The following is a 27,731-nucleotide window of genomic DNA, read 5'->3' on the forward strand; positions in this document are numbered from 1 at the left end:
TTGTCTGTCTTTATAATTTATGTTATCATTCATGTGTCACGTTACTTATATATTGATTGTGGTTGAATGAGTGGATTACTTTGTTGTATGATTCTTGATGATACTTGTTGGCATTACTATAATTGTCATGCTTTCATTATGAATTATATTCTCACCCTTCTGCTGATTTGATGCTTGAGTGGCATCCTGCAGATTAGCCGCTTTAGGAGTCTTTTGGAAGAGGTAGTTCTCCTGTCGGTCTTGTCAGTTGCTCTGATACGTAACACCGGGGAGTCGGGAGTCTGTTGTTATTTATTTATATATGACTCTTTGAACATGTATATGTGATAATGTGTTGATGTGTATTGTAAACACTTTATTTTGGAAAACTCCTCTTTGAGAGTGAGAGATATACGTATATATACATGTTCATATCTTCCGTGTGTTATGTATCATGTTATTGGCAGGTGTGTATGCTTTTGGCATCGGTGATGTCCGTTTGTTTTCAAGGTGTTTGTTTGGTTACTTAGTGTAACATCCTAATTGTGTTGTATGAAATTTTAAATACTCTGATATTTGTGCCTAAATGCTTTGGGTAGAATTGGGGTGTTACATTAGTGGTATCAGAGCAGGTCGGTCTGTCCGGCCAGTGTTGTCTAATGTTGTTTAATTCCTCAGTACGTGATAAGTGTGTGGAGCACTGTCAGTACTTGTTGTGCCTCTAGTCGGTTGTATGCAGGAATGGTTTGAAGCTAAGTGGGGGAGAAGATATGCTTCTCGGATATGTTTCAGTTGCAAGATGTTAGTATGCTACTGAGGGCAGCAGTACTAGTGTTGTTGGACTTTGTTGTTTTCTGAAGTGAAGGCGACTTGGACTTAAGACTTTGGTTGTTAATCAAGTTGGAGTGTCACGGAGTAGATGTTGGTTAATTCTAAGGAATGGAATTTAGAGAGTTGTGATGCTCTAACGCTACTGATGGACTATGAAGTTGTTGTTTGAGTAACCTTGTGTGAGGTGTCGTTGTTGGATCAATGATTAAGGAAAGTATTGTGGTAGACTTTGTCGTAGGAGTTATTGACGTTGTTGGAAACGTTTTGGAACTTGAGTAAGAATTAGGAGTACGAAGAGTTGAGTAGGATCTCGGGAATTTTATTCTTGAGATTTGTTAGAAGTGTTTTGGTACGTAGCTACCGGACGTCGGTGTTAGCTGGTTCAGATAATCTTGAGAGATTTGTGAATTATGGAATCATAGTGCTTCTGTGCTATGAGCAAAAGTTGGAAAAGAATATTATTAATGTTAGTACTGATAGTTTATACTCTATTATGATTGTCGGCTACCTATTGACAAATTGAGGACTTGATCACCCTTAATCTCTTGTTGATAGTAGACGGGATCGTATTGGACGTGATAGGCTTATCTGGCTAGTTTGATAATATTGGAAGTGAATGAGTCGGTGCAAGGTGGTACGACGTGGTTTATGTTGTCAACGACTTTGGATGTCCTTGAGAAAGAGCAATTGTGGGAATTACGGATAGTTGCGCATTTGTATAAGTATTTCTTGAAGGTTTAAGTGATTCATCGTCAAAGAGAGGAATTCTGTCTTGGAGTTCTGTTTTGACGGATTTAGTTCCTAGAACTATTGTTGTGTCGAGGGTTCCGTATCGGATGCCAACTTCTGAGTTGAAAGAGTTGAGGAGTCAACTTAAGGATTTTCTTGAGAAGAGGTTTGTTCGTTCGAGTGTGTCGCCGTAGGGTGCACGTGTTTTGTTGGTTAAGAAGGAAGGTTCTATCAGGCTTTGTGTCAATTTTAGACAATTGAGAAAAGTGACAATTAAGGAAAAGTATCCACTTTCGAGGATTGATATTTTGATGGATCAAGTTGGTTTGAGCTTGTTTGTTTTGCAAGTTTGATTTGAGGTATGGGTATCATCAGTGGGAAGATGATCATGCTAAGTATTTGAGAATTGTTTTGTCCGTGTTGGGAAGAAGAAGTTGTTTGCAAAGTTTCCTTATGTGAGTTTTTGGTTGAGTGGAGTGAATGTTCAAGGGGTAAGTGGAGGTTTATGCTTTTATGCAAGTTAAGATTTTTGAAAGGATTTATCTGTCACAAGATTTAGAGTTGGCAGTTGTTATTTCTGTTTGGGAAATTTGAAGGCACTAATTATTCGGATCGAGATTTGTGTGTGTAAGTGACTACAAGAGTTTGAAGCATTCGTTTGATCAGAACGAGTTGAATATGAGAACCATTGCATACGTCTATATGGATGATTCGAGTATTGTGATTGTTGAAACAGTTGTGAGATTTGAGTTGGGTGTGTAAAGAGACTTCTTCAAGTGTTGAGATTTATATGTGAAAGCTTACTTATGGTATTCTTGATGAGATTATAAAAGGTCGGAAATCGGATTTGAATGGGTTGATAAGATTACATTTATTAGTCAAAGATATAGATGGTGATCTTCGGATTGATAAGAACAATGTTATGGGATGTCATGATCAAGTTTGTATTCCTAATGTTCGGATTTGAAAAGAGGACTTTGGATGAAGTGCGTCGTAGTGATTTGAGTATTCATCCTGATGCTACTAAGAGATATCAAGATTTGAGAAGGTCATTTTTAGTGGCAAGGTAATGAAGAAGGATATGAAGGGATTTGTTTATTTGTGTTTGACTTGTCAGGAGTCGTCTGGTTTCATGTAACTGTTATCCATTCCTGAGTAGAAGTGGAATAGCGTTTCTATGGATTTTGTTTCTGGTTTGCCGAGGACGTTGAGTAATTGTGAGGCGATTTGGGTCATTGTGGATATATTGACGAAATCTGCTCATGTTATTTCGATAAGAATGGATTAACCGATGGGAGTACTGGCGAGTGGTATGTTGATAAAATTGTTTGTTGGTTTGTTTGTTTGCATGGTGTTTCGAAAGGTATTGTTTAGATTGAGATCCGAGGTTTATTTCGGAAATTTTGAGAAGGTTCGCAAAGTACATTGGATAATACAAAGACTTTTGTCTGGTGTGCAAGCTGGCACAGCATATTAAGAGGTTGAGTATGATAAATAATGAATTTCTGGTGAATACTATAAGGAGTTGGAAGTTGGTTATGAAATTGGTAAATCTGTTTGTTGTGGGAAATCAGAGTGCGCATCGGAAGCGTGAAATGACGCGGTTCGTATGGGTATGAATTGTTAAAGTTCAAATTGTGGACAATGGATGTGGTAGGAATTATAAGACCACCAGATGCTTTGGTTACATGTTTGACTGCTATGTCTTGGCATGGTTATTTGGATGTTGTGCAACCGGGTTGTTGTCTGTGTCTTGATTATTTCTTGTGTTTTGGTGTTAGTCGATGAGTGCATTGTATGGGCATTGTATCTCGTTGTCGTTGTTGTGTTTTGGTTGTTTTGTTTTTAGCGAGAGTGATTCGTTGTTGGTGCTGATTGTGTCGTTGCTTTCGTGGCTTGATAGTTGGTTAGTCGGATGCGAGAGCGTATCCAAGTTTGTTTGTGTTTGGGATATTTCCGAGGACGGAAATCTTCTAAGTGGGGGAGAGTTGTAACGCCCGGAAAATACGTATATACTTGATTTGGACGTTTGTGACGTTTATTGGAATTGTACCGTTTTTTGGAGTCGTTTCAGTCGGTATTAGTTCGGGATGGCAGACTAATATTTAATTGAAGGTTTTCATATTTTTGGTACCGGAAATATTATTAAGGTAATATTCCGCGTTTTGGGGCGTTTGAACGATATTTGAGCGTAGGGGCATTTTGGTCATTTCCGCGAGGAAGATATTTTCTTTATAAAGAAAACAAAGATAGAAAGAAGAGAAAGAAAGGAAAGAAAGAAAGAGAAGAGAGAAGAAGAAGGAGAGCAAAGGGGAAAACAAGAGAAAATGGAGGATTCTCAACCGAATCGAGTTCCGATCGTTGCTATAGCAAGGTAAGGGGGTGAATCTAATTTATCTTGGATGTATGATTCTTATAGTCTTGTTCTTGTTCTTGTTCTTGTTCTTCTTGTTCCAATTTCCACAATTTTCTTGTGTGATCTTTGTTTGATCTAAGTTTGTTTGAGAATGATTGTATGATGAATAAATGATATCCTTGTTGTGTTGTGGTGATTGATCATGCTTTCTTTCCCATTTCTATGGCTTGATTGAGTTTGGGTAAAATGTTAGGTTTTGAGATAGATTGATGAATCAACCATGAAAAGTGTGATAATAGGTTGTTTCTATGGTTTGTATGTGTTGTATTGGTGTTGTAATGATGTTTAGGAGTGGTTTTGGTGGGTATAAGGGGCCTGGAACCGTTCTGGTTCGTTCTGGTTTTTTCTGGGTTTACGCAGGTCCGCTGAGCGGAGGTGGGTCCGCTGAGCGGAGGTCCTGTTACAGAAAATTCTCTGCGAAGGTCCGCTGAGCGGAGCTGAAGCGGATGGCAGCTTTTTCTGTTTTTCCAAAACTTTGAAACTTCGTAACTCTTGAACCGTAACTCCGATTTTGTCGCCGTTCGAAGCGTTGGAAAGCTAACGCAATAACCTATCTCATTATCTAATTAAATGATTCATAGGATGTAGTATTCCATTATTTTTATTAGGATCAAGTGATGAGTTGTGTAGTGTGTTCAATTAACCAAACTTTGAAACCTTGTAACTTTTGATCCGTAGCTCCGTTTCGTACACCGTTCGAAGTGTTAGGAAACTAGTTGGATGTTCTATATGATAGTATAGGCTTGGTTAGCTTGTCATTAGTTAGTTATGAGGGTTGTTGATGAAAACACATAATTAATTATATACGCGATATGATTGGTAAATAATCATAGTGCTTGGTTGTAATTGTTAATGAGGTAGGATGTAGTAGTGGTTGGTTGATTTTCATAAATGGTTTTGTGAACTAGTGCATGATAAATCATGATGATGTGTTGTGTGAATGTTGTCGTATTGGTACGAGGTATGTGATTAGTTGTCGATAACATGAGATCATGTTCATATGTGTTATGTATTAATGAATGTTCATTCTTGATATGTGATGATGTTTGGTTGCTTGTTATTAACATGATGTGTGGCCTTATGGCAAGTAATTATTGTTATACGTTCATCTATGCCGATGTGGCCAGTATGTTTGAACGGTGAATGTGTGTTGTGTGCTTATTAATGCCTGTGTGGTAATTATGGTGTGATGTAATTGATAACGATGTTATTAATTGGTGATGTATCCTTTTGGATAGAATATAAACGGTGTAACGTGGGTATGTGACCGTGTTATATTGTTGATGATGTTGTTGTCGTGTAATAGAGTCATATATTTGCACAGCATAACATTTCATTACGTTAATGGCGGAATGCTATTAGCAGGTGGCCTGAATTGGCAATTATTACCAGTGGGGGCTTAATGCTCGGTAAAAAGGTGTATTTGCCCTAGTGGCAAGAGGTCATCAGTGGGGGCTAAATGCTCGATGACGTTTAGTCGTAGCTTGATGCTCGACAAAGGTGTATTTTCCTGAGGGAAAGAAGTCCCAGCATAATGCTCGGCAAAGGTGTATTTGTCATAATGACAAGGGGAGTTTTACTCCGGATTTGGTACCACATGCATATGCATAGTCGAGTCTCATTCATCATTGTCTGTCTTTATAATTTATGTTATCATTCATGTGTCACGTTACTTATATATTGATTGTGGTTGAATGAGTGGATTACTTTGTTGTATGATTCTTGATGATACTTGTTGGCATTACTATAATTGTCATGCTTTCATTATGAATTATATTCTCACCCTTCTGCTGATTTGATGCTTGAGTGGCATCCTGTAGATTAGCCGCTTTGGGAGTCTTTTGGAAGAGGTAGTTCTCCAGTCGGTCTTGTCAGTTGCTCTGATACGTAACACCGGGGAGTCGGGAGTCTGTTGTTATTTATTTATATATGACTCTTTGAACATGTATATGTGATAATGTGTTGATGTGTATTGTAAACACTTTATTTTGGAAAACTCCTCTTTGAGAGTGAGAGATATACGTATATATATATAAGTTCATATCTTCCGTGTGTTATGTATCATGTTATTGGCAGGTGTGTATGCTTTTGGCATCGGTGATGTCCGTTTGTTTTCAAGGTGTTTGTTTGGTTACTTAGTGTAACATCCTAATTGTGTTGTATGAAATTTTAAATACTCTGATATTTGTGCCTAAATGCTTTGGGTAGAATTGGGGTGTTACACACCTTCAGTGGAACGTTGGTGTATCTTGTTATATCTTCATCGTCAGTGGTACGTCGATGTGTTGCACCCCAAAATTTGCCCTCTTTCTCTGTGCTATAAGTTATGGAAGACGTTTATTTCGTCGTTCGAAAATCAAGATAAATAATAAAGAGTTTCTATACAAGGTGCCCGCAATCGTTAATGCAACTGAGATTCATTGAATTTCGTGTCAAGATGTTCTTATGTGCCTCAATTCTTTTCTTATTCGAGGATTCTCTAGGGCGTGTTTTGTTGGATTGAAGTTCAAATGTGAATCATGACATAAAGAAATAAAGTGGCGATCAAGACAATTGTTTGTTCCCTCCATTGTTTATGACTTGTGGCTCATAATGTGATTTAATTTGAGATTGAATTAAGAGATCATTAAGAATGCAAGACAATTGAATTTGAAGTTGATTCGGGTGTTTCCATAACTTTGAATTTTGTTCAAGATTGTATAAAGTTTTAAACTTGCAAAACTATTGAGTTGTTCATAAGGATTGCTACAAGGCTCACAATGTTAGGTTCATATTTCATTCAAATTTTATTCACCGTCCAACTTCATCCATTTATCAATTACAAAATTCCAATATCCATACAAAAGTCCATTACAAAAGGCCCATTCAAATTCATTACAAAATTACAACAAAAAAAATAAAAAACCGTAAATTGATCCTAAGTCTATCCATGAGTCTTCATGCTTCCATACTATTCTTCAAGCTTTATATATAAGCTTTTCCAACCTTCTGTTAGAACAAGATTTGTTCTGATCAATATTCTTAGTTTTGATGATAACAAGGATATGAATTTTGTGTGAGACAATGTGGTACTCTAATACATTGCAATTTCCCTTTCAGGAAATATATAAAGAGTATGCACAAATCAGCGCTCAGAAGCTTTGACTCAGAAGGTTCAGCATGCAACATCAGAACATGGTCTGGCAAGACATCAGAAGATGGTCAAGGCAGAATCAGAACATGGGTCTATGGAAGCATCAGAAGAACTTGAGTTCAGAAGCAGAAGCACTGAAGTTCTCATGGTATCACGCTCAGAAGCACTTCAAGGTCAGAAGACAAGAAGATGCTATGCACCAAGCTGTTTGACTCTGATGATATTCTAACGTTGTATACACAAACATCAGATCAGAAGAAAGTACAGGTGGCAGGCTACGCTGACTGACAAAAGGAACGTTGAAAGCTATTAAAGGCAACGTCAGTAGACACAACGTGAACAAGGCTCGAGGTAGTTGACAAAAGCGTGAAACATTAAATGCAATGCTGTACGGAATACGCAAAGCATTAAATGCTCCCAACGGTCATCTTCTCAAGTGCCTATAAATACGAAGTTCTGATGAGAAGCAAGGTTGACGATTTCTGTGAATATTAACTTGCTAAAACGCTGTTCAAATCAAAGCTCTCAAACTTCATCTTCATCAAATCTCACTACATTGCTGTTGTAATATATTAGTGAGATTAAGCTTAAACGTTAAGAGAAATATCACTGTTGTGATTATAGCTTTTCAGAAGCATTGTAAAACTCTTATTTGATTACATTAATTTGTAAGTAACTAGAGTGATCAAGTGTTGATCAGGATACTCTAGGAAGTCTTAGCTTGTGTCTAAGCAGTTGTAATTAGAGTGATCACGTGGTGGTCAGGATACTCTAAGAAAGTCTTAGCTTGTTACAAACATCCAGTGAAAGCTAGTGGCGTAAAGCTTACGAGGCAAGAAATGGATGATGATCAGAAGAAGCTTTTCAAGAATCATCATAAATGTAGGACTGTTTTGCTGAATGCTATCTCTCATGCTGAGTATGAGAAGATATCTAACAGGGTGTCGCACGCTCGCGAAAAATGAACAGAGTCGTCACCAATATATTTATCCCATAAGGGAAAGGAATATCAGAAAACCTAACAAAGGAAGGAACAGGGTCTTGCGACCAGAGAATCAAGGTACGGGAGTCGGTTACGCAAGGGGAAGGTATTAGCACCCCTCGCGCCCATCGTACTCGATGGTATCCACCTATGTTTGTTTCTATCTAAAGGGTGTGTAACTATGTCTATATCTGAATGCGAATGAATGCAAAATGTAGGGAAAAGAAAGAATTGTACTCGCACGGGCCCTACCCCGCTGCCTACGTATCCTTTTCAGGAATCAGAGTTACCGTAGCTCGGCTAACGATTTTCTGTTTGTTTTTGTGTTTTTTAGTTGGGCGGCGTTAACGCTCACGCTCTTGCACAAGGGGACAGCCTAGGATGCAATGGAGCGGAGATAACTTGCCCTTAAGAAAAGAAAAAAGAGATTGGTTTGTGTCTTTTAGGGTAATTCCATGATGACGAGAACCCACTACAAGGTCTCGCATCACTTCCTTACTTTGTTTTAAGTCTGACCATTTATTAGGTTTTTTGAAGTGTTTTTTATTGGTGTTTTTTATGGGGATTTTAACTTGTGACTTAGATCATACCAAAAAGAGTTTTTTGTTTGTTTTTGAATATTTAGAGAACGCACATCGAGGCCTACGCCACAATCGTTTCTCTAAATAACGGTTAAGAAATACATCGAGGCTTCACACCTCAATCATTTCTTCTCCGCTAAGTAAAAGAGATACAAAAAGAGTTTTTTATAAATATTTAGAGAATGCACATCGAGGCCTACGCCACAATCGTTTCTCTAAATAACGGTTAAGAAATACACCGAGGCTTCACACCTCAATCATTTCTTCTCCGCTAAGTAGGAAAGAACATACATCGAGGCCTACGCCTTAATCATTTCTTTCCCACCATGAAATAAAGCAACGGTATGATCTTCATCGATTTTTATTAAGTATTTTAAAAGTTGAAAAGAAAAAAGAGAATGAGAAGGGAACTAACCTAGTCTCTAATCTAATGTTATACACTAAATCCTATTTGAGATCTAAACTAATATCTAAAGGGAATATATAAAAAACAAAATACAAACACCATCAATTAAAAGGAGTTAAAGTCTAATTAAAAGTCAATTAGCAATTTATTTACAAAGGGGTTATACTAAAAAAATCACATAAAAACTAAATGATTTGTTGGAGCTATTAAAGATACTCACAAAATGTTCACGAAAATATTCACAAAAATATTCACAAAATACTCACAACATATTCACACAAATATTCACAACATATTCACACAAATATTCACAAAATACTCACAACATATTCACGCAAATATTCACAAAATATTGAAGAAAAGGGAATTAAATGTGAAAAGAAAACAAAATTTAACCAAAACCATTCACAACAGGCAGGGGGTGCAAGAGTACTTTCAATATGAACTAAAATGTGCTATGGCAGAAACTGGGCCTGAACAAGGGGTGGTAAAAGCTAGGGCGCTAAGGCCCAGTATATATGGTGCGCATGCATTAGTATCTGGGAGGTGCGATACCGAAAAGAGCAGGGCCCAACACGCCAAGGCCCAGTCACTACCACAAATGGTTCACTCTCATTATTTCATTTTTTATTTCCAAATTATTGCTTCAGCAAGTATTCACCATTTTTCTCATATGGCCTTTTTTGTTAACGTGACATAGAAAAGTAAAACACACTAGCATCAATTGGTCACATGAGTTTTAAGTATAATAAGACAAAACTTATTCATCCACCAATCACAAGCCAACAACACACATTCCCAATCATATGAGTAAAACAGAATTGCAAAGTAATGGGGAAAGAACCAATGGAAGCAAGCCACGTAAGCAGAGAGGATAGAAACAAATGAAACAGACTCAGGTGCCGGAAACCCTTGCCGGTTATCCTCTCCGGTGGACGCCACCGTCAACCACCACCGGCGACCAACTAAAGTGCCCAGAAATGAGCATCTCCACCACCGTCCGACTCGGATTTCTCTCCCGAGTTCGAATCCGTCATTAGTTTTCCTTAAATCAACCTCTAACACCAAAACCGATCCACCTATTGCGTCTTTAACGTTTAGTGTTTCCGTCAGAAATTATGCTAAACGTATCAATACTTTCTTTGCGCGAGGCAAGAAGCAGATGAGTCTTTCAGTGTTCAAACAACAAGCATTTTGCAAATCGAGTCACAATTTCAAAGGACAGGAAAGATTAAGCACCAGTATCAACCAAATCACGTTTCAACAAATACACATGCTTCATGCCTATTGGAGAGTGATTGGCTTACCTGTTGTGAGTCTTGAACGAGAGTCTTCGGAAAGCTCCTACTCCTTGCGTTTGGACTTTGAATGCAACGATAGTGGTGCACTTCAGAGCTTGATTCGAGTCTGAATTTGGAGATGATGCACGTGAAGATGATGCGACTGGATCTGGCTTATGAGTACAATCGTGACGGTGATTATGACATGGTAGTGATGATGATCGATTACCGGTGCTCGAAGGTGTTGCTAGGCAGTGAATACGGATGAAGGTGAATGAAGCCTGGTTATCGTGAAGCCATTGGAGACGGATGAAGGTTGCTCACGGTGGTTGAAAGTTGTTAGAGGTGGTTGTTATGGTTGTTAGGGGGTGAGAGAAAGTGAAGATGATGGTTGTTATGGTGGAGATAGATCGGAGAAGTTTGTTGAAGGTGGTTGAAGGTTGTTGACGGTGGTTGAAGGTTGCTATGGAGGTGGAGTATGAGGGAGAGGATGGAGGAGATGGTGAGAGAATGAATGAGAGAAAATGAGGGTGAGGAGAGAAGAATGAATTCTGAAAAATGGGAGTGAGGTGTGTTCTTTTGTTTTGTGAAGAGCTTTATCTTTATATAGTGTGAAGGTGAGTGTGAGTTTTTGGATGGGAGCAATGTGGGATAACTTTCATACTTAGTGAGTAAGCGTTGCACTTATGGTAATACTCTTTTTGGCTTTCGCATGGCAGTGGTTTGTTTGGCAATATTGAGTGAAAGTAGCGCTGCCCATGAGACTCTATAGGTAATGTTGCAGCCTGCCTTGCATGCATGGCTTACTTGCACCGGCCCATGCACAGCTTCAATCACGTGACTTGAGTGTCAAATATCTCACTGATTACGCCTTCAAATGCCCTGTTTTTTTGGCTCACGGAATAGAGGGCGTGGAGGTGAACATGAGGATACCAAGTTTGCATCTGATGGGCCCTTGTATTTTCTTGAAATTAGTCCCAAAGTCAGCACACCACGTGCTCGATGAAAAGCATGCGCGTGACTCAGGATTTTGGCTTGCACTTCTTGCAGCGCATATCATGACAAGGGCTTGACTTTGAGCATTCGTAAATGATTCAATATTCGACCAAATGGCTCAAATCTTGTTTCATTACAAAGAAGACATGGCAAGGATTAGAATCATACCACGTTTACTTCCATGGCCTTTTTGTAGAGCTCTAAAACTGGCCTGAGATTTGGCATGCCACGTGTTTGTTAAAATGCCAGGTCATGACTTGACTTGTGACTTGGATTATGACTTGGTTTAAATGGATATTCAGAAACTTTACACCACTTTAACTCTTCATACAAGCTTCAAATGAAAAAGTGTCCAACTAAAAAGTTGTTCTCCTCCATGAGAGGGACAACTTTGATGTTGAGAATTTCTCCAAAAATGTCATTTGCCACGTGTAAACTGATGGTGAAGTGGACTGCTCAACAAGATTTCCAATGCCAAAATTTTTCTAAGTATGAAAGCTTTCCACTTTTGTTATTTTTCTATTTTTGCAACCTTTTATCAAACTCCCGATTTTATCCATTCTTCGACTTTTCTTGACTAATTTTCCACCAAAAGTCAATATTTGAATAATTTTCCCGATTTTGACCCAAAAGTCAACTGTTCCGATTTTTCGACTATTGATGGAATTCCCGATTAAATCTCTTCCACTCACATCCAGTCAAATAAACACATCCACACAGTCAGTATGAGAAGTTTTCCACACCTAGAAGCCACTTCTGATTAAATGTTGACCAGAAAGTCAACTGGTTGACTTTGGTCAAAGAATCCCTGATTTAAAGAACCAGATGATTTGCAAGCTTGTACCCTCTAATCAATGCCCTGATTTGAAGCAGAGAGACACCCCAATCCAAGAAGTCTTCAATGAACATAGAGCCACATGATTACACCTCAGATCCACACATTTGGTAGGAAACCCTCTGCCAGGAAAGCTTTTTCTCGCTAGTCCTTTGAATAGTACCAATGATATGAATGCATGGATATGGATTATGACCTAAGTGATGTATGTACATAAATGCAAAGCCTAAACCAGTTAGAAGTTAAAGGGTAGGACAACTTTGGGGTATGACAGCTGCCCCTATTTAATCGTCTTGAACCTGAAAGTGAGATTGGCGACAGCCCTTCGAACATTCAAGGTTTAAGGAGATTAAATACCAAAGACCTGAAATTTGTCCTGAAGAGAAGATGGTGTAAGTGTTATTTTTGTTTTGATATCTGCTGGGGAAAGAGAAGTTTATTGTTTTTTGGTGGATATATTTACAGTGAGCAATGGATTTGGATGGTGATAGCTTGTAACGTGGTAACGGTGCCGACACGGGGTTTTCAAAGAGAATGGTTGTATGAAACAATGATCGAAAGGAAAAAGATCTCGTACGATCTACGACTCAACATCGACTCGACAACAAAAGAGGACCTAAGCATGATCTTCAGGGCTGAAAGAATAAGATCTATTACGATCTATGACTCAACATCGACTCGACATCAGGAAAGGATCTCGTACGATCTTCAGGACTGAAAGAATAAGATCTTTTACGATCTATGACTCAACATCGACTCGACATCAGGAAAGGATCTCGTACGATCTTCAGGACTGAAAGAATAAGATCTTTTACGATCTATGACTCAACATCGAAAGAAAATCTCGTGCGATTTTCCACACTTTGGAAAGGAATAAGATCTCGTAGCGATCTTATGACTCAACATCGAAAGAAAATCTCGTGCGATTTTCCACACTTTGGAAAGGAATAAGATCTCGTAGCGATCTTATGACTCAACATCGAAAGAAAATCTCGTGCGATTTTCCACACTTTGGAAAGGAATAAGATCTTGTAGCGATCTTATGACTCAACATCGAAAGAAAATCTCGTGCGATTTTCCACACTTTGGAAAGGAATAAGATCTCGTAGCGATCTTATGACTCAACACCGATAGAAAATCTCGTGCGATTTTCCACACTTTGGAAAGGAATAAGATCTCGTAGCGATCTTATGACTCAACAATGAAAGAAAATCTCGTGCGATTTTCCACACTTTGGAAAGGAATAAGATCTCGTAGCGATCTTATGACTCAACATCTACTCGACATCGAGGGACGGAAGAGGGCATTGTGTCCGACACTCATCAGAGATCGAAGATACCTCGCATCGGCACCGTGGTTGGAAGTGTTTGTAGTATGATAGCAGATATCAGGCAAAGTTTGTACAGGTAACAACTTGAGAGGATGGGTCATTGTTCTGTTTCAACATTGGCTCCTATTATCTGGCTTATGCTTTGTATGCATGTTTGAGTTTTTACGGCGTAATGATCCATTGTAATGGATATGCTACGCTTTTGAGGATGCAATGCTGTATGCAATGGATTCTATATGCAAAGAGTGCCAAATAAAGGCCCTGGTGGAACAGAAGAGTAGGATCATTGGGGTCCGTTGCCTGTGATCTTGAGACGCCATTGTGGGTGGGCGTTGGAAGCTTCATAGTGCCAAAGATTATTGGCAACCGTGTGGAGGATTAGAACATAACTCTGTTGGGGAGGAAGTGACTTTGCTCGACTTTCCTTACATCCTATACTGCTTGGGGAAACGTGGGTTCTGATGGACACTTCTTTGTCTGCCGAGTAGGGGAGAGACATGGATTTCTTCCGGTTTCTTGTGCTTACCAGTACTGATGAATTATACGCTTGAACTTACACGCGGGATGATGACGACCTTTGTGGCATGTCATGAGCCAAGATGACGACTAGAACCTGCAACCTGCACAGAAAAACAACGTTTGGATGCAAATGGTGCCCCTTAGAGCACTTTTATGTTTATGTAACATCATGTTTCGTTTTGATTTTGTAATCATTATTCCCCATGTTTTCAATACAATGTTTAATAACGAATTAAATCACACCTCGCATGCGACAAAAAATGAAAGGCAGGAAAGAACACCTCTTATCAAAAGATCATTTCATTGATGGGATGCCTATGAATAGGCTTCTGTACAGGGAAGCAACTCCTAAATGAGGTAGTTGCGGAAGGAAAATAAAATGCAAAAAAAAAAAGCAAAATGGCAAAGAGAAATGCTCGAATTTCCATTAAAACTGGTATTGCTACAGTTCCCATATCCTCGATCCTCTCAATGCTTTGCTTCAGAAAGGTAATGGTTGGATTGATTCGTCCGTTCCGTCAAGGGCGTATAGTGGTCTTTGTGAAAGATATTCAGACTGCAGCCTCTCGCTTTTGATCCCTAACTTTTGCCTGGATCGCCCTTTCGGGTTTTCAATCCAGCGGGATGCCCCTTTTTGCCTAAGTCGCCCTTTCGGGTTTTCAACTTAGCGGGTTATTCTTCTCTTTTTTTTTTTTGCTTTATCCCTAATTTTTGCCCAAACCCTTTTGGTTTGCCGGGATGCCCTTATTTTTGCCTAGGTACGTCGACCTAGCGGGTCTTTTATGCGTAGTATTTTTTGACTGAGTCTGAATTGACTGGGAGTGGAACGTCTTCCCCATCCATCTTTGTCAAGATTAAAGCACCACCTGAAAATGCTTTCTTCACAATGTATGGTCCCTCATAGTTGGGAGTCCATTTGCCCCTTGGATCGGTGTGAATTGGCAAGATCTTCCTTACGACTAGGTCACCTGTGTGGAATTCTCGAGGCCGAATTTTCTTGTCATACGCTTTCTTGATCCTCTTTTGATACAACTGGCCATGGCAGATAGCCGATAAGCGTTTCTCCTCAATTAGATTGAGATGATCAAGCCTCGTTTGAACCCATTCTGTTTCATCGAGTTTGGCGTCCATCAAGACTCTCAACGAAGGAATTTCCACTTCGATAGGTAATACGGCCTCCATACCGTAGACAAGAGAGAAGGGAGTTGTCCCAGTTGAAGTACGAACCGAAGTTCTATAGCCATGCAAAGCAAATGGCAACATCTCATGCCAATCTTTATACGTTCTAACCATCTTCTGGACGATCTTCTTTATATTCTTGTTAGCAGCTTCGACTGCGCCATTCATCTTTGGCCGATAGGGTGATGAATTGTGGTGTTCAATCTTGAACTCTTCGCATAACTCTGCCATCATCTTGTTATTAAGATTGGACCCATTATCAGTGATGATCTTGTTTGGAACCCCATATCGGCATATGATCTCTTTCTTGATGAAGCGAGTAACGACTTGCTTGGTTACGTTCTTGTAAGAAGCAGCTTCAACCCATTTGGTGAAGTAGTCGATAGCAACAAGAATAAACCTGTGCCCATTCGACGCTTGTGGCTCAATCCGTCCAATCATGTCTATGCCCCACATAGCAAAGGGCCAAGGCGACGTCAGGACATTCAGAGGAGTTGGAGGAACATGAATTCTGTCAGCATACACCTGACATTTGTGACATTTCTTCACATACACATAACAATCACTTTCAATTGTCATCCAATAGTATCCTGCTCGCAAGATCCTTTTGGCCATAGAATGTCCACTGGAATGAGTTCCAAAAGATCCTTCATGAATTTCCCGCATGATCAATTCTGCTTCGTGTCTATCCACGCATCTGAGCAAAACTGAATCATAGTTTCTTTTGTACAGGACGTCTCCTGACAAGAAGAATTTGGATGCTAACCTTCGAAGTGTTCGCTTATCACCAATCGTAGCATCTTCGGGATACTCTTGCTTCTCAACATACCTCTTGATGTCGTAATACCATGGCTTTTCATCATACACATCTTCAGTAGTGAGACAATGAGCGGGGAACACATGTGCAGGTTCCTTGTAACGGAGGATCGTTATGTTTGGCATTTCTTTAGGGGAGCTAACTCTGAACATAGCCGCAAAAGTAGCCAAAGCATCTGCCAATTGATTTTCCTCTCGGGGGATGTGATTGAAAGTGATTTCCTCGAAAGCGGGCAACAACTCCAAGATATAGTCCCTATAAGGAACTAAATTGGGGTGTCGTGTTTCCCACTCACCTCTTACTTGATGTATAACCAGGGCAGAATCCCCATAAACCTCAAGGATCTTGATTCTCATATCGATGGCTGCTTCGAGACCCATTATGCAAGCTTCATATTCTGCGACATTGTTTGTGCAATCAAAGCATATTCTAGCTGTGAAAGGGATGTGAGTTTGACGAGGAGAAGTCAAAACTGCCCCAATACCATGGCCCATAGCATTTGATGCACCATCGAACGTGAGAGTCCAACGCTCTCCTGGTTCGGGTCCTTCATTATAATCTAGCTTCATGATATCTTCATCAGGAAAGTCAAACTTCATTGATTGATACTCTTCTAATGGCTGATGAGCAAGATGATCTGCAAGGACACTTCCTTTGATGGCCTTCTGTGTGACATACTGGATATCGTATTCTGATAAAAGCATTTGCCATCGGGCTAGTCTTCCTGTAAGGGCCGGTTTTTCAAAGATGTACTTTATCGGGTCCATTTTGGAGATCAATAGAGTGGTGTGAGTCAACATATACTGTCTCAGTCGGCGAGCAGCCCATACCAAAGCACAGCAAGTTTTCTCGAGTAGTGAGTAGCGGGATTCACAATCGGTAAACTTTTTGCTCAGGTAATAAATGGCGCACTCTTTTCGACCGGACTCGTCATGTTGGCCCAGCACACACCCCATAGATCCTTCAAGCACGGTTAAGTACATAAGAAGCGGCCTTCCAGGAACCGGAGGCATGAGGATTGGTGGCTTTTGGAGATACTGTTTGACCCTTTCGAAGGCTTCTTGACAATGATCATCCCAACGGATATCTTGATTTTTGCGCAGCAACTTAAAGATGGGTTCACAAGTGTCAGTGAGATGGGAAATGAACCTGGCTATATAATTCAATCTCCCAAGGAACCCTCGAACTTCTTTTTCATTCTTTGGTGCTGGCATATTCTGTATTGCTCTTACTTTATCAGGGTCAACCTCAATCCCTCGTTGACTCACAATGAATCCAAGTAGCTTTCCTGATCTCACTCCAAAAGTGCACTTGTTTGGATTAAGCCTCAACTTGAATTTTCGTAAGCGAGCAAACAATTTCTCAAGATATACCAAATGTTCCTCCTCAGTTTGGGATTTTGCAATCATATCATCGACGTACACCTCGATCTCTTTATGGATCATGTCATGAAAGAGAGTCACCATTGCTCGTTGATATGTTGCACCAGCATTCTTAAGACCAAAAGGCATCACCTTGTAACAATACGTACCCCACGGAGTGGTGAAAGTAGTCTTGGTCATATCTTCAGGAGCCATCTTTATTTGATTATAGCCAGAAAAACCATCCATGAAGGAGAACACCGAATACTGAGCAGTGTTGTCGACTAGCACATCAATATGAGGCAGAGGGAAATCATCCTTCGGACTTGCCCTATTCAAATCTCGGTAGTCAACACACATGCGTACCTTTCCGTCCTTCTTAGGAACAGGTACTATGTTTGCAATCCAAGGAGGATACTCACACACAGATAAGAAACCAGCCTTCAACTGTTTTTCAACTTCTTCCTTGATTTTCAAAGCCATATCAGGTCGAGTTCTTCGTGGTTTCTGCTTTACAGGCGGACATTCTGGTTTGAGCGGCAACCTGTGCATAACTATATCTGTGTCTAAACCAGGCATGTCTTCGTATGACCAGGCGAAGATGTCAACATACTCACGAAGCAGCTCAATCAACCTTCTCTTTACATCATTTTGCAAAGCGGCCCCTATCTTGACTTCTCTCTTTGCTTCTTCTGAACCGAGGTTGATGATTTCTATGGCTTCTTGATGCGGCTGAATAGATTTCTCCTCTTGTCTCAAAAGTCTTGCCAATTCTTCAGGGACTTCACAATCTTCCCCATTATCCTCATCAGCTTGGTCAATTGGATTCTCAAGGATATTAAGACGTGGAACTGTAACATTATCATTTTTGATGGAATTCGAGCCGGATCTGCACGATGGATGATTTATGCCTTAGAATGCCACACATAAAAAGGAAAAAAAAAAAGAAAAAGCTTTGCCATTTTTGAAAAAGTTTTTAAAGTAAAAAAACAAAAATGAAAGAAATGGAACAGTAATTGCATGCGAAGATATGATTTTCATTCAATATTAAACAAATTGAAACACATGGGGGGCCCTTCTTTATACAAGAGGTCAAAAATGCTTAGGGCGAAGCATATGACTTATTGAAACAAGAAAATTACATCTCCATAAAAGTGACTTTGGGGATGTCCAAGATAGTCCAATTGTTGAGTTCCTGTCCAGGCGCTGCATGGCAAATGAATCTGGAGAGATCTTCTGCATCATCATCATCCACGGCGAGAACTTGACTTCCAGAACTGGTGCTTGCACTGACGAACACTTGAGAAATGGGAGGAATCACCTTCTTTTCAGGAATTATGCTGAGCTGAGTAGAAGAAGATGGTTGATACCCAAGGCCATACTTGTCTCGCTTCTCTTGAACGTCGATCAGCTTGCCCCAGGCACTATGGGGAGTACCAGCTTCTAAGAAGGCCTTAGCATCATTCAGAGACGAGAGGGGTGCTCCGAGTTCCTTCTTATTCTCAACCACGGGGAGTTTATCAACCGACACAATCTCTAAGGCTTGAAAAGGTGTCTCTTGTATCTCTCCCTCAACTTCAACATAACGGTATGATGCCAGATTATTGACTATCAAATCCTCTTCACCAGTGATCACAACAATCTTGTCATTCACAACAAATTTCAAACACTGGTGGAGAGTAGATGTCACAGCTCCAGCAGCATGAATCCAAGGACGACCCAAGAGGCAAGTGTATGAAGGGTTTATATCCATAACGTAGGAGGCAATGTAGAACATGTGAGGACCAATCAAGACAGGCAGATCAATTTCCCCTTCTACGGACCTTCTAGAACCATCAAATGCTCTAACACTCATAGTGCATGGTCTCATCATAATCCCATCCATACTCAGCTTAAACAAAGTGGCCTTGGGCATCACATTAAGAGAAGAACCTGTATCAATCAGAACTCGAGACAACACAACATCCAGACACTTGACGGAGATATGCAATGCTTTGTTGTGTGCTCTACCCTCAGGTGGAAGTTCATCATCAGAAAAACCCAAACAATTACCAGCAGCAATGTTGGTCACAACCCCTTCAAACTGAGGCACGGTAATGTCTTGAGTCACGTGAGCGGAAGCCAGAACTTTCATCAGAGCATCACGATGAGCTTCAGAATGCACCAAGAGAGACAAGATGGAGATCTTGGCTTGGGTCTGATCAAGTTGGTCAATCACTTTGTAATCACTTTTCTTAATGATTTTCAAGAATTGCTCGGCATCTTGGGCATTACGTGTTACAGGAGGATCAACAGCAACTTGCTTTCCTTTTGCTTGTGTACTAGTCTCTTTATTGGTCCCTTTAGGAGGCGGAGGAAGGGCAGCAAAGATCCGCCCACTGCGAGTAATGCCACTAGTGCCAGTAATATTAGTGATGCTAGAATTACCCACTGGAGGACAGTCAAACTTCTTCCCTCGAATATACACGGCATTATAACTCCAAGGAACAGCCTTAGAATCATTCATAGGAGAGGGAACAAGAGACGAGGTTGAAGGAGTTGAAGGAACATTTGGAACCTGAATAACCAACGGAGTCCTCGGAGCCTGAATGACCAAAGGAGTGTCCTGAGTCTTTGATATCTCAGCAGGGTAGTAAGGGATCTCTAAAGTAGCCGCATCTTCGACAGGAACGACCCTTTCCACTCTAAGAGCACCTTCATCCATTAATTCCTGGATTTCTTCTCTCAACCTAGTGCACTCCTCAGGATTAGAAGAACATTGCAAACAGTAGTCATGTAGTTCACACAAAACCTTTTGTTGCATAAGATACTCTCTGACAACTGCTAGCGGCATCCTGACCTCATTAACATCATTTACCAGGATCTGATCATCACATAACTCAATAGCATTGGTCGTACCAGCATGAGGAGGCATAGGATTATTCTGCACATTAGGACCAGCAGGAGCGAACGAGATAAGCTTGTCGTCAAGGAGATCCTGAACCTTCAATTTGAATGCTCTACACTTTTCAATAGTATGGCCTGGAGCCCCTGAATGAAATTCACATCGAGCATTAACATCATAACCAGGAGGGAGAGGACTAGGCGGAGGCCCAAGTTCACGGAGTTGTACCAATTGGCCAGCAAGCAACTGAGGGAGGAGCTGAGCATATGACATCGGAACCGGATCGATACGCCTATCTTGGAATCTTGTTCTTTGCGGGCCCCTTTGACCTTGAGGCCTAGGGTTTTGTTGACGATTCTGAGGAGCAGCAGCTTGTTGTTGTGGTACGAAAGACTGTTGAGGTGCCATCCATGGTTGTGGAAGAGCAGCAGCATATGCTTGAGGGACATACGGACCAGGAACAGCATAAGGTATCGGATAATAAGGAGGTGGAACAGCAGAATATGCAGGAGCTCGGCTTTGGTCAACAGAAGCGGTGCTAGTCTCACCTTCCTTCTTCTTCACAAACCCAGAATACGGCTTTTTACCATTACCACCTGAGGTGCTAGGATTAGTAACACCTTGAATGGTACCAGCTTTGACACAATTCTCAACCCTCTCACCAATGATGACCACATCCGAAAAGGAAGGAGAAGTATTACTAACCATGTGTTGAAGATACGGCCCTTTTAGAGTTCCCATAAACAGATCAATCAATTCTCACCTTCCTTCTTCTTCACAAACCCAGAATACGGCTTTTTACCATTACCACCTGAGGTGCTAGGATTAGTAACACCTTGAATGGTACCAGCTTTGACACAATTCTCAACCCTCTCACCAATGATGACCACATCCGAAAAGGAAGGAGAAGTATTACTAACCATGTGTTGAAGATACGGCCCTTTTAGAGTTCCCATAAACAGATCAATCAATTCTCGGTCCAATAAGGGAGGTTGAACTCGAGCAGCAAGTTCACGCCACCTCTGGGCGTATTCCTTAAAAGACTCTTCAGATTTCTGTGACATATTTTGCAGCTGGGCACGGCTAGGAGCCATAGCAGTATTGTAGTGGTATTGTTTCAGAAAGGCATCAACAAGTTCTCCCCAAGTACTGACATTAGACCTCTCGAGTTTCATATACCACTCCAACGGGGCTCCAGTGAGACTATCCTGGAAGAAGTGCATAAGCAGAGGTTCGTTCTCAGCGTGAGCGGCCATCTTACGGCAGTAGGAACGAATGTGAGTCTCTGGGCAGGTAACTCCCTTGTACTTATCAAAATCTGGCACCTTGAACTTCGGGGGAATAACAATCCCAGGTACCAAGCAAATAGCAGCAGTGTTAAAACTCGAAGTTTTAGCAACCTCAACGGCCTTAAGGCGTTCTTCAAGAGCTTGGTACATCTTAGCAGTCTCGGTCAACTCAGCAGTGAGATCATGTTCAAGATCAATAACCTCGTGGTGGTCGTCCACTACTTTCAGTGTCTCATTAATAGGAGTCTCTTTAGTTTTCACCCCTCCGTCAGCAGAATTGGTAGGAGTATCTTTGACCAAACTAGCGACACTCTTTCTGAGTTCATCCTGTCCTTGAACAACGGCATGGAGAGTCTCCATAAGTTGGGCCATTCTTTCCCCCATAACATCCATATCCCTACGGAGGGCAGCTTGATTCTGTTCGAATTGTTCCATGATTCTCTTCTCGTTGTTTCTGGTGCGGTAAGGATGTAAGGAAGTCAGCTTTGTTGTTGAAGCAGAAATCTGTTGCTGAAAGGGACCCCAATTAGTTTCTTGTACAATAACCTGAAAAATGCAATGTGATAATGTGAATGTATGAGTGCATGTGTGCGTATGACGTGATGTGCCATTTTCAGAGTATCCAAGATTCAATATTGATCCAGAATAGCTAACAATGTGACAAAAGATAAGTATCAAGAGAAACTAGTTCTTTTTTATTCATAACAGAAATTTAAACTTGGGCAAGCCATACATCAACAAGATAGTTCAACAAGGGAAATAAAAGACCCCATCCAACAAGTCTGGTGGTGGTCGAAACATACAGACTTAAACATCAATCCATCTGAATATAAAACAGAGGTCCTCCTTGTCTGAAGTGCTCATCGCTCCACTTCTTAGTTTCATCAAACAGTTTCTTGGTTGCTTCTCGATCTCTTCCTTTAAGAAGGCTTTGGATCACCTCATCTTTGCGAAACAAATGCCCATCCAGCTTCTTGCAGCACTCCCTGAGTTCGTCACATCCTTTGCATTCTGGGAGATAATCCTTCTCAGATATGTCCTCCATCATTCGATCTCTGAGCTTGGCATTTTCTTCTGTTAGTCGAGTATTACGGAGGTGACTTCCTTTCAGTTGAGTCTCAATTGCCATTCTTTTAGTGGTCTCTTCTTCCAGTTTCTTTTTCAGATTCTTCACTTCAACTCTAGCATCCCTTTCTATCTTGAGCTTATAAGCTTTCAAGTCTTCTCGGTACTCTCGCTTGAGTTTCTCTTCTGCCTCTTTCATGGCCCTTTTTAGGATTTTCTGGTGATCCTCGACAATAACAGTAGTATCTCTTTCACCCTTTTCGGTTCTAGCCCTCTTTTGAACTCTGGAAGATCCTCCTTTCAGCATTTTGGCTTCGTGTGTCAACTCAACCTTTTTCTGGTCCACAAGACAATGTTTCGGTTGCGCATCTGACTTCTTTTCGTGCAATTGGGTGCATTCCATATCTACCGGGATGCAATTCTCAGCAGGCATAATGGCAGTTGGAACCTTAGGTGGTTGCTTGTACAATGGATTAACCTTCGGGAAAGGCAACAGACGATCTTTAACTCTATCCTCAACCCAATCCGTGTAGGCTTGTTTGGCAACGGCATTCTTTTCACCTAGAGAAATCTGATCACTTGTATGGATGTCATTCCAGGCACTCACCACTTTTTCTAAACCTTTTAGATCAGTTCCCTTCTCAAAGCAAGCGGATTCAAATATCTCTTTGTCCAAAGGCTTGTTTTCAAGTGCAAAACCCAATTGACGCAGCGCTAGCTTAGGATTATAATTGATAACACCTTTTGTTCCTATGAGGGGAACATTGTCAAAAGCACCACAACTAGTTATAACCTTCTCTACGTCCATCCCAGTAGGACACCAGACAATGTCATTTCCAGTAAGCCCCATGATCCTTTGATGCCATTTCTGAGTAGAAGTAACGAAAGGACCACTTGTAGGTAGGTGGGACTTAAACCAGGTGTATAACAACGGCAAACAATTTCTTATGGCTCCTCCTTTCCCATATCGAGAGTGAACAGAATAGTACGTATCGGCTAGCAAAGTAGGGACCGGATTCTTCTCCACAAAAAGACATATAGCAGCCAGATCAACGAACTTGTGAATGTTAGGGAACATCACGATCCCATAAATCAAAACGGCCAGAAGGGCGTTGAAGGCCTCCCACATATTTTTGTTGGCCAACTCTTGGGCCTTCTCAACCAAGAAACTCATATAGAAACCATGAGTGTTACCATTCTTCTTCCAATTCCCAAGAACGTCTTCTATGCTCAAATAAAGAGCGTTGGCAATGTTGTTCAAATCAGGTTTCTCTGGGACACACACGAAAGGAACCTTGTGTTGAATCTTGATATTGAGAAAGTGAGAGTACTCCTCGAGTGTGGGAGCCAACTGATAGCCTGAGAAGGTGAAACAACGCAAGTCAGGATCATAGAACTGGAGAAGAGTAGATAAACCCCATTCGTCGACGTGGGAGTCCAAAAGGGTCAAGATGTTTCCGTAATTCTCAGTGAACACAGTTTTATTATGACCAGTGATCAATCCACCCAATTGCCCCAACTGAATCAAGCCTTCGCGATGGAAACTGTAAGTGTGAGTACGCCTTGTAGCTTCTCTGGTAGCGGTCACGTTGTTAGCCATCCTGGATGAAAAGTAATAACCTCGGATACCCTGAAAAATGGCATGCATATGAGAAATAATACTATTTTCCTTTTTTCTTTTTTCTTTTTTATTACATCTTTTCTTTCTCTTTTTTTTTTTTGAAAATAAATATGCCATGATGAAAATGATGCAATGGAGGTTTCCCCACATAGGAGAAGTGTGTGTGGCCTCTGAATGAGATCGGACGTTGCAGGATCAAAGGTCCGGCATAGGCACAATGAAACCATGAGAACACAAGTCATCAGCAGAACAGAACGGTCACCAACGGTACCTGTCATGTATATCCCTCCCCACTCACGGGTGTAGTCTAGGTCAAGGTAGGTCAAAAAAGCCAACAGAGGATTGAAAGTAGGCGTAATCATACGATATTGCCTCTTTCAACCAAGCTCTGTCCGTGGATACATGATCGGATCAATCAGACATACGTCTTATGTCCGTCATGGCCACTCTATTCCTAGTTCCTAAGGTATCACTCATGGCCTGGGTATTGGGCCTTTTACCTCATAGAACATCCCACCCAACCTGCAAAACAGAACAGAAGACCCCAAGGAACACAGAATATAATCCATATGCATGATGTGCAAACAGAAATAAACATGATATGCAGGCAGAAAAATAAACATGCAAACATATATACAAGGTATGGACATAAAACAAATAAACACCCAGTAAATAAACAAACAAACGCAGGCTAGGATCGACTCGCTATGGATGGACCAGCAACAGGTCTAGCAACATCCCCAGCAGAGTCGCCAGCTGTCGCACGCTCGCGAAAAATGAACAGAGTCGCCACCAATATATTTATCCCATAAGGGAAAGGAATATCAGAAAACCTAACAAAGGAAGGAACAGGGTCTTGCGACCAGAGAATCAAGGTACGGGAGTCGGTTACGCAAGGGGAAGGTATTAGCACCCCTCGCGCCCATCGTACTCGATGGTATCCACCTATGTTTGTTTCTATCTAAAGGGTGTGTAACTATGTCTATGTCTGAATGCGAATGAATGCAAAATGTAGGGAAAAGAAAGAATTGTACTCGCACGGGCCCTACCCCGCTGCCTACGTATCCTTTTCAGGAATCAGAGTTACCGTAGCTCGGCTAACGATTTTCTGTTTGTTTTTGTGTTTTTTAGTTGGGCGGCGTTAACGCTTACGCTCTTGCACAAGGGGACAGCCTAGGATGCAATGGAGCGGAGATAACTTGCCCTTAAGAAAAGAAAAAAGAGATTGTTTTGTGTCTTTTAGGGTAATTCCATGATGACGAGAACCCACTACAAGGTCTCGCATCACTTCCTTACTTTGTTTTAAGTCTGACCATTTATTAGGTTTTTTGAAGTGTTTTTGATTGGTGTTTTTTATGGGGATTTTAACTTGTGACTTAGATCATACCAAAAAGAGTTTTTTGTTTGTTTTTGAATATTTAGAGAACGCACATCGAGGCCTACGCCACAATCGTTTCTCTAAATAACGGTTAAGAAATACATCGAGGCTTCACACCTCAATCATTTCTTCTCCGCTAAGTAAAAGAGATACAAAAAGAGTTTTTTATGAATATTTAGAGAATGCACATCGAGGCCTACGCCACAATCGTTTCTCTAAATAACGGTTAAGAAATACACCGAGGCTTCACACCTCAATCATTTATTCTCCGCTAAGTAGGAAAGAACATACATCGAGGCCTACGCCTTAATCATTTCTTTCCCACCATGAAATAAAGCAACGGTATGATCTTCATCGATTTTTATTAAGTATTTTAAAAGTTGAAAAGAAAAAAGAGAATGAGAAGGGAACTAACCTAGTCTCTAATCTAATGTTATACACTAAATCCTATTTGAGATCTAAACTAATATCTAAAGGGAATATATAAAAAACAAAATACAAACACCATCAATTAAAAGGAGTTAAAGTCTAATTAAAAGTCAATTAGCAATTTATTTACAAAGGGGTTATACTAAAAAAATAACATAAAAACTAAATGATTTGTTGGAGCTATTAAAGATACTCACAAAATGTTCACGAAAATATTCACAAAAATATTCACAAAATACTCACAACATATTCACACAAATATTCACAACATATTCACACAAATATTCACATCAACATATTCAACTGTTCCGATTTTTCGACTATTGATGGAATTCCCGATTAAATCTCTTCCACTCACATCCAGTCAAATAAACACATCCACACAGTCAGTATGAGAAGTTTTCCACACCTAGAAGCCACTTCTGATTAAATGTTGACCAGAAAGTCAACTGGTTGACATTGGTCAAAGAATCCCTGATTTAAAGAACCAGATGATTTGCAAGCTTGTACCCTCTAATCAATGCCCTGATTTGAAGCAGAGAGACACCCCAATCCAAGAAGTCTTCAATGAACATAGAGCCACATGATTACACCTCAGATCCACACATTTGGTAGGAAACCCTCTGCCAGGAAAGCTTTTTCTCGCTAGTCCTTTGAATAGTACCAATGATATGAATGCATGGATATGGATTATGACCTAAGTGATGTATGTACATAAATGCAAAGCCTAAACCAGTTAGAAGTTAAAGGGTAGGACAAATTTGGGGTATGACACAGGGAAACTGCCTATGATATATATGAGTCATTGAAAATGACCCATGAGGGAAATGCTCAAGTTAAAGAGACTAAAGCTCTTGCTCTAATCCAGATATATGAAGCCTTCAAGATGGAGGATGATTAAAACATTGAGAAGATGTTCTCAAGATTTCAAACGCTAACTGCTGGATTAAGAGTTCTGGATAAAGGCTACACCAAGGCTGATCATGTAAAGAAGATCATCAGAAGCTTACCCAGAAGATGGTGTCCAATGGTGACTGCATTCAAGATTGCCAAGAATATGAATGAAGTTTCTTTGGAAGAGCTTATCAGTGCCTTGAGAAGCCATGAAATAGAGCTGGATGCAAACGAGCCTCAGAAGAAAGGTAAGTCTATTGCATTAAAATCTAATGTTAAAAAATGCACTAATGCTTTTCAGGCTAGAGAAGAAGATCCTGAAGAATCAGAATCTGAAGAAGAAGATGAACAGTCCATGATCTCTGGAAGAGCAAGCAAAGGAAGTTCAGAGGCTTCATAAGTTCAAAGAGATTTAAACGTGGAGAATCTTCTGGTGATAGAAGATCTGACAAGAAGAAGGTTGTCTGCTATGAGTGCAATGAGCCTGGACATTACAAGAACGAGTGTCCAAAACTTCAGAAGGAGAATCCCAAGAAGAAGTTTCATAAGAAGAAAGGTCTTATGGCAACATGGGACGATTCTGAATCAGAATCAGAATCAGACTCTGAAGGAGAACAAGCCAATTTCGCGCTGATGGCTACAGAAGATGATGGATCAGAATCTACATCAGAATCAGATTCTGAAGAGGTATTTTCTGAACTATCTAGAGAAGAGTTAGTTTCCAGTTTAACAGAACTTCTGGAACTCAAGGCTCATCTTAGTATCAAATACAAAAAGCTGAAGAAGCAGTTTGAATT

The 27,731-nt window shown here is 40.5% G+C and overlaps 1 protein-coding gene across 1 annotated transcript in view; it reads right to left on the reverse strand.

Annotated features, from left to right (window-relative positions):
* The window catches only part of LOC131631137 (uncharacterized), a 42,300-nt gene extending 18,088 nt beyond the window's left edge, over positions 1-24,212 (reverse strand). Inside the window, exons 1-3 of the mRNA XM_058901916.1 lie at positions 24,029-24,212; positions 23,406-23,884; positions 22,851-23,291 (exon numbers count right to left, since the gene is read on the reverse strand). Of these exons, the coding sequence (XP_058757899.1) occupies positions 22,851-23,291; positions 23,406-23,884; positions 24,029-24,212 (1,104 nt within the window). The remainder of the gene's footprint in view (positions 1-22,850; positions 23,292-23,405; positions 23,885-24,028) is intronic.
* Between the last annotated feature and the right edge of the window lie 3,519 nt (positions 24,213-27,731).

Source organism: Vicia villosa, unplaced genomic scaffold (assembly GCF_029867415.1).
Source record: "Vicia villosa cultivar HV-30 ecotype Madison, WI unplaced genomic scaffold, Vvil1.0 ctg.000779F_1_1, whole genome shotgun sequence".
Classification (NCBI taxonomy): domain Eukaryota; kingdom Viridiplantae; phylum Streptophyta; class Magnoliopsida; order Fabales; family Fabaceae; genus Vicia; species Vicia villosa.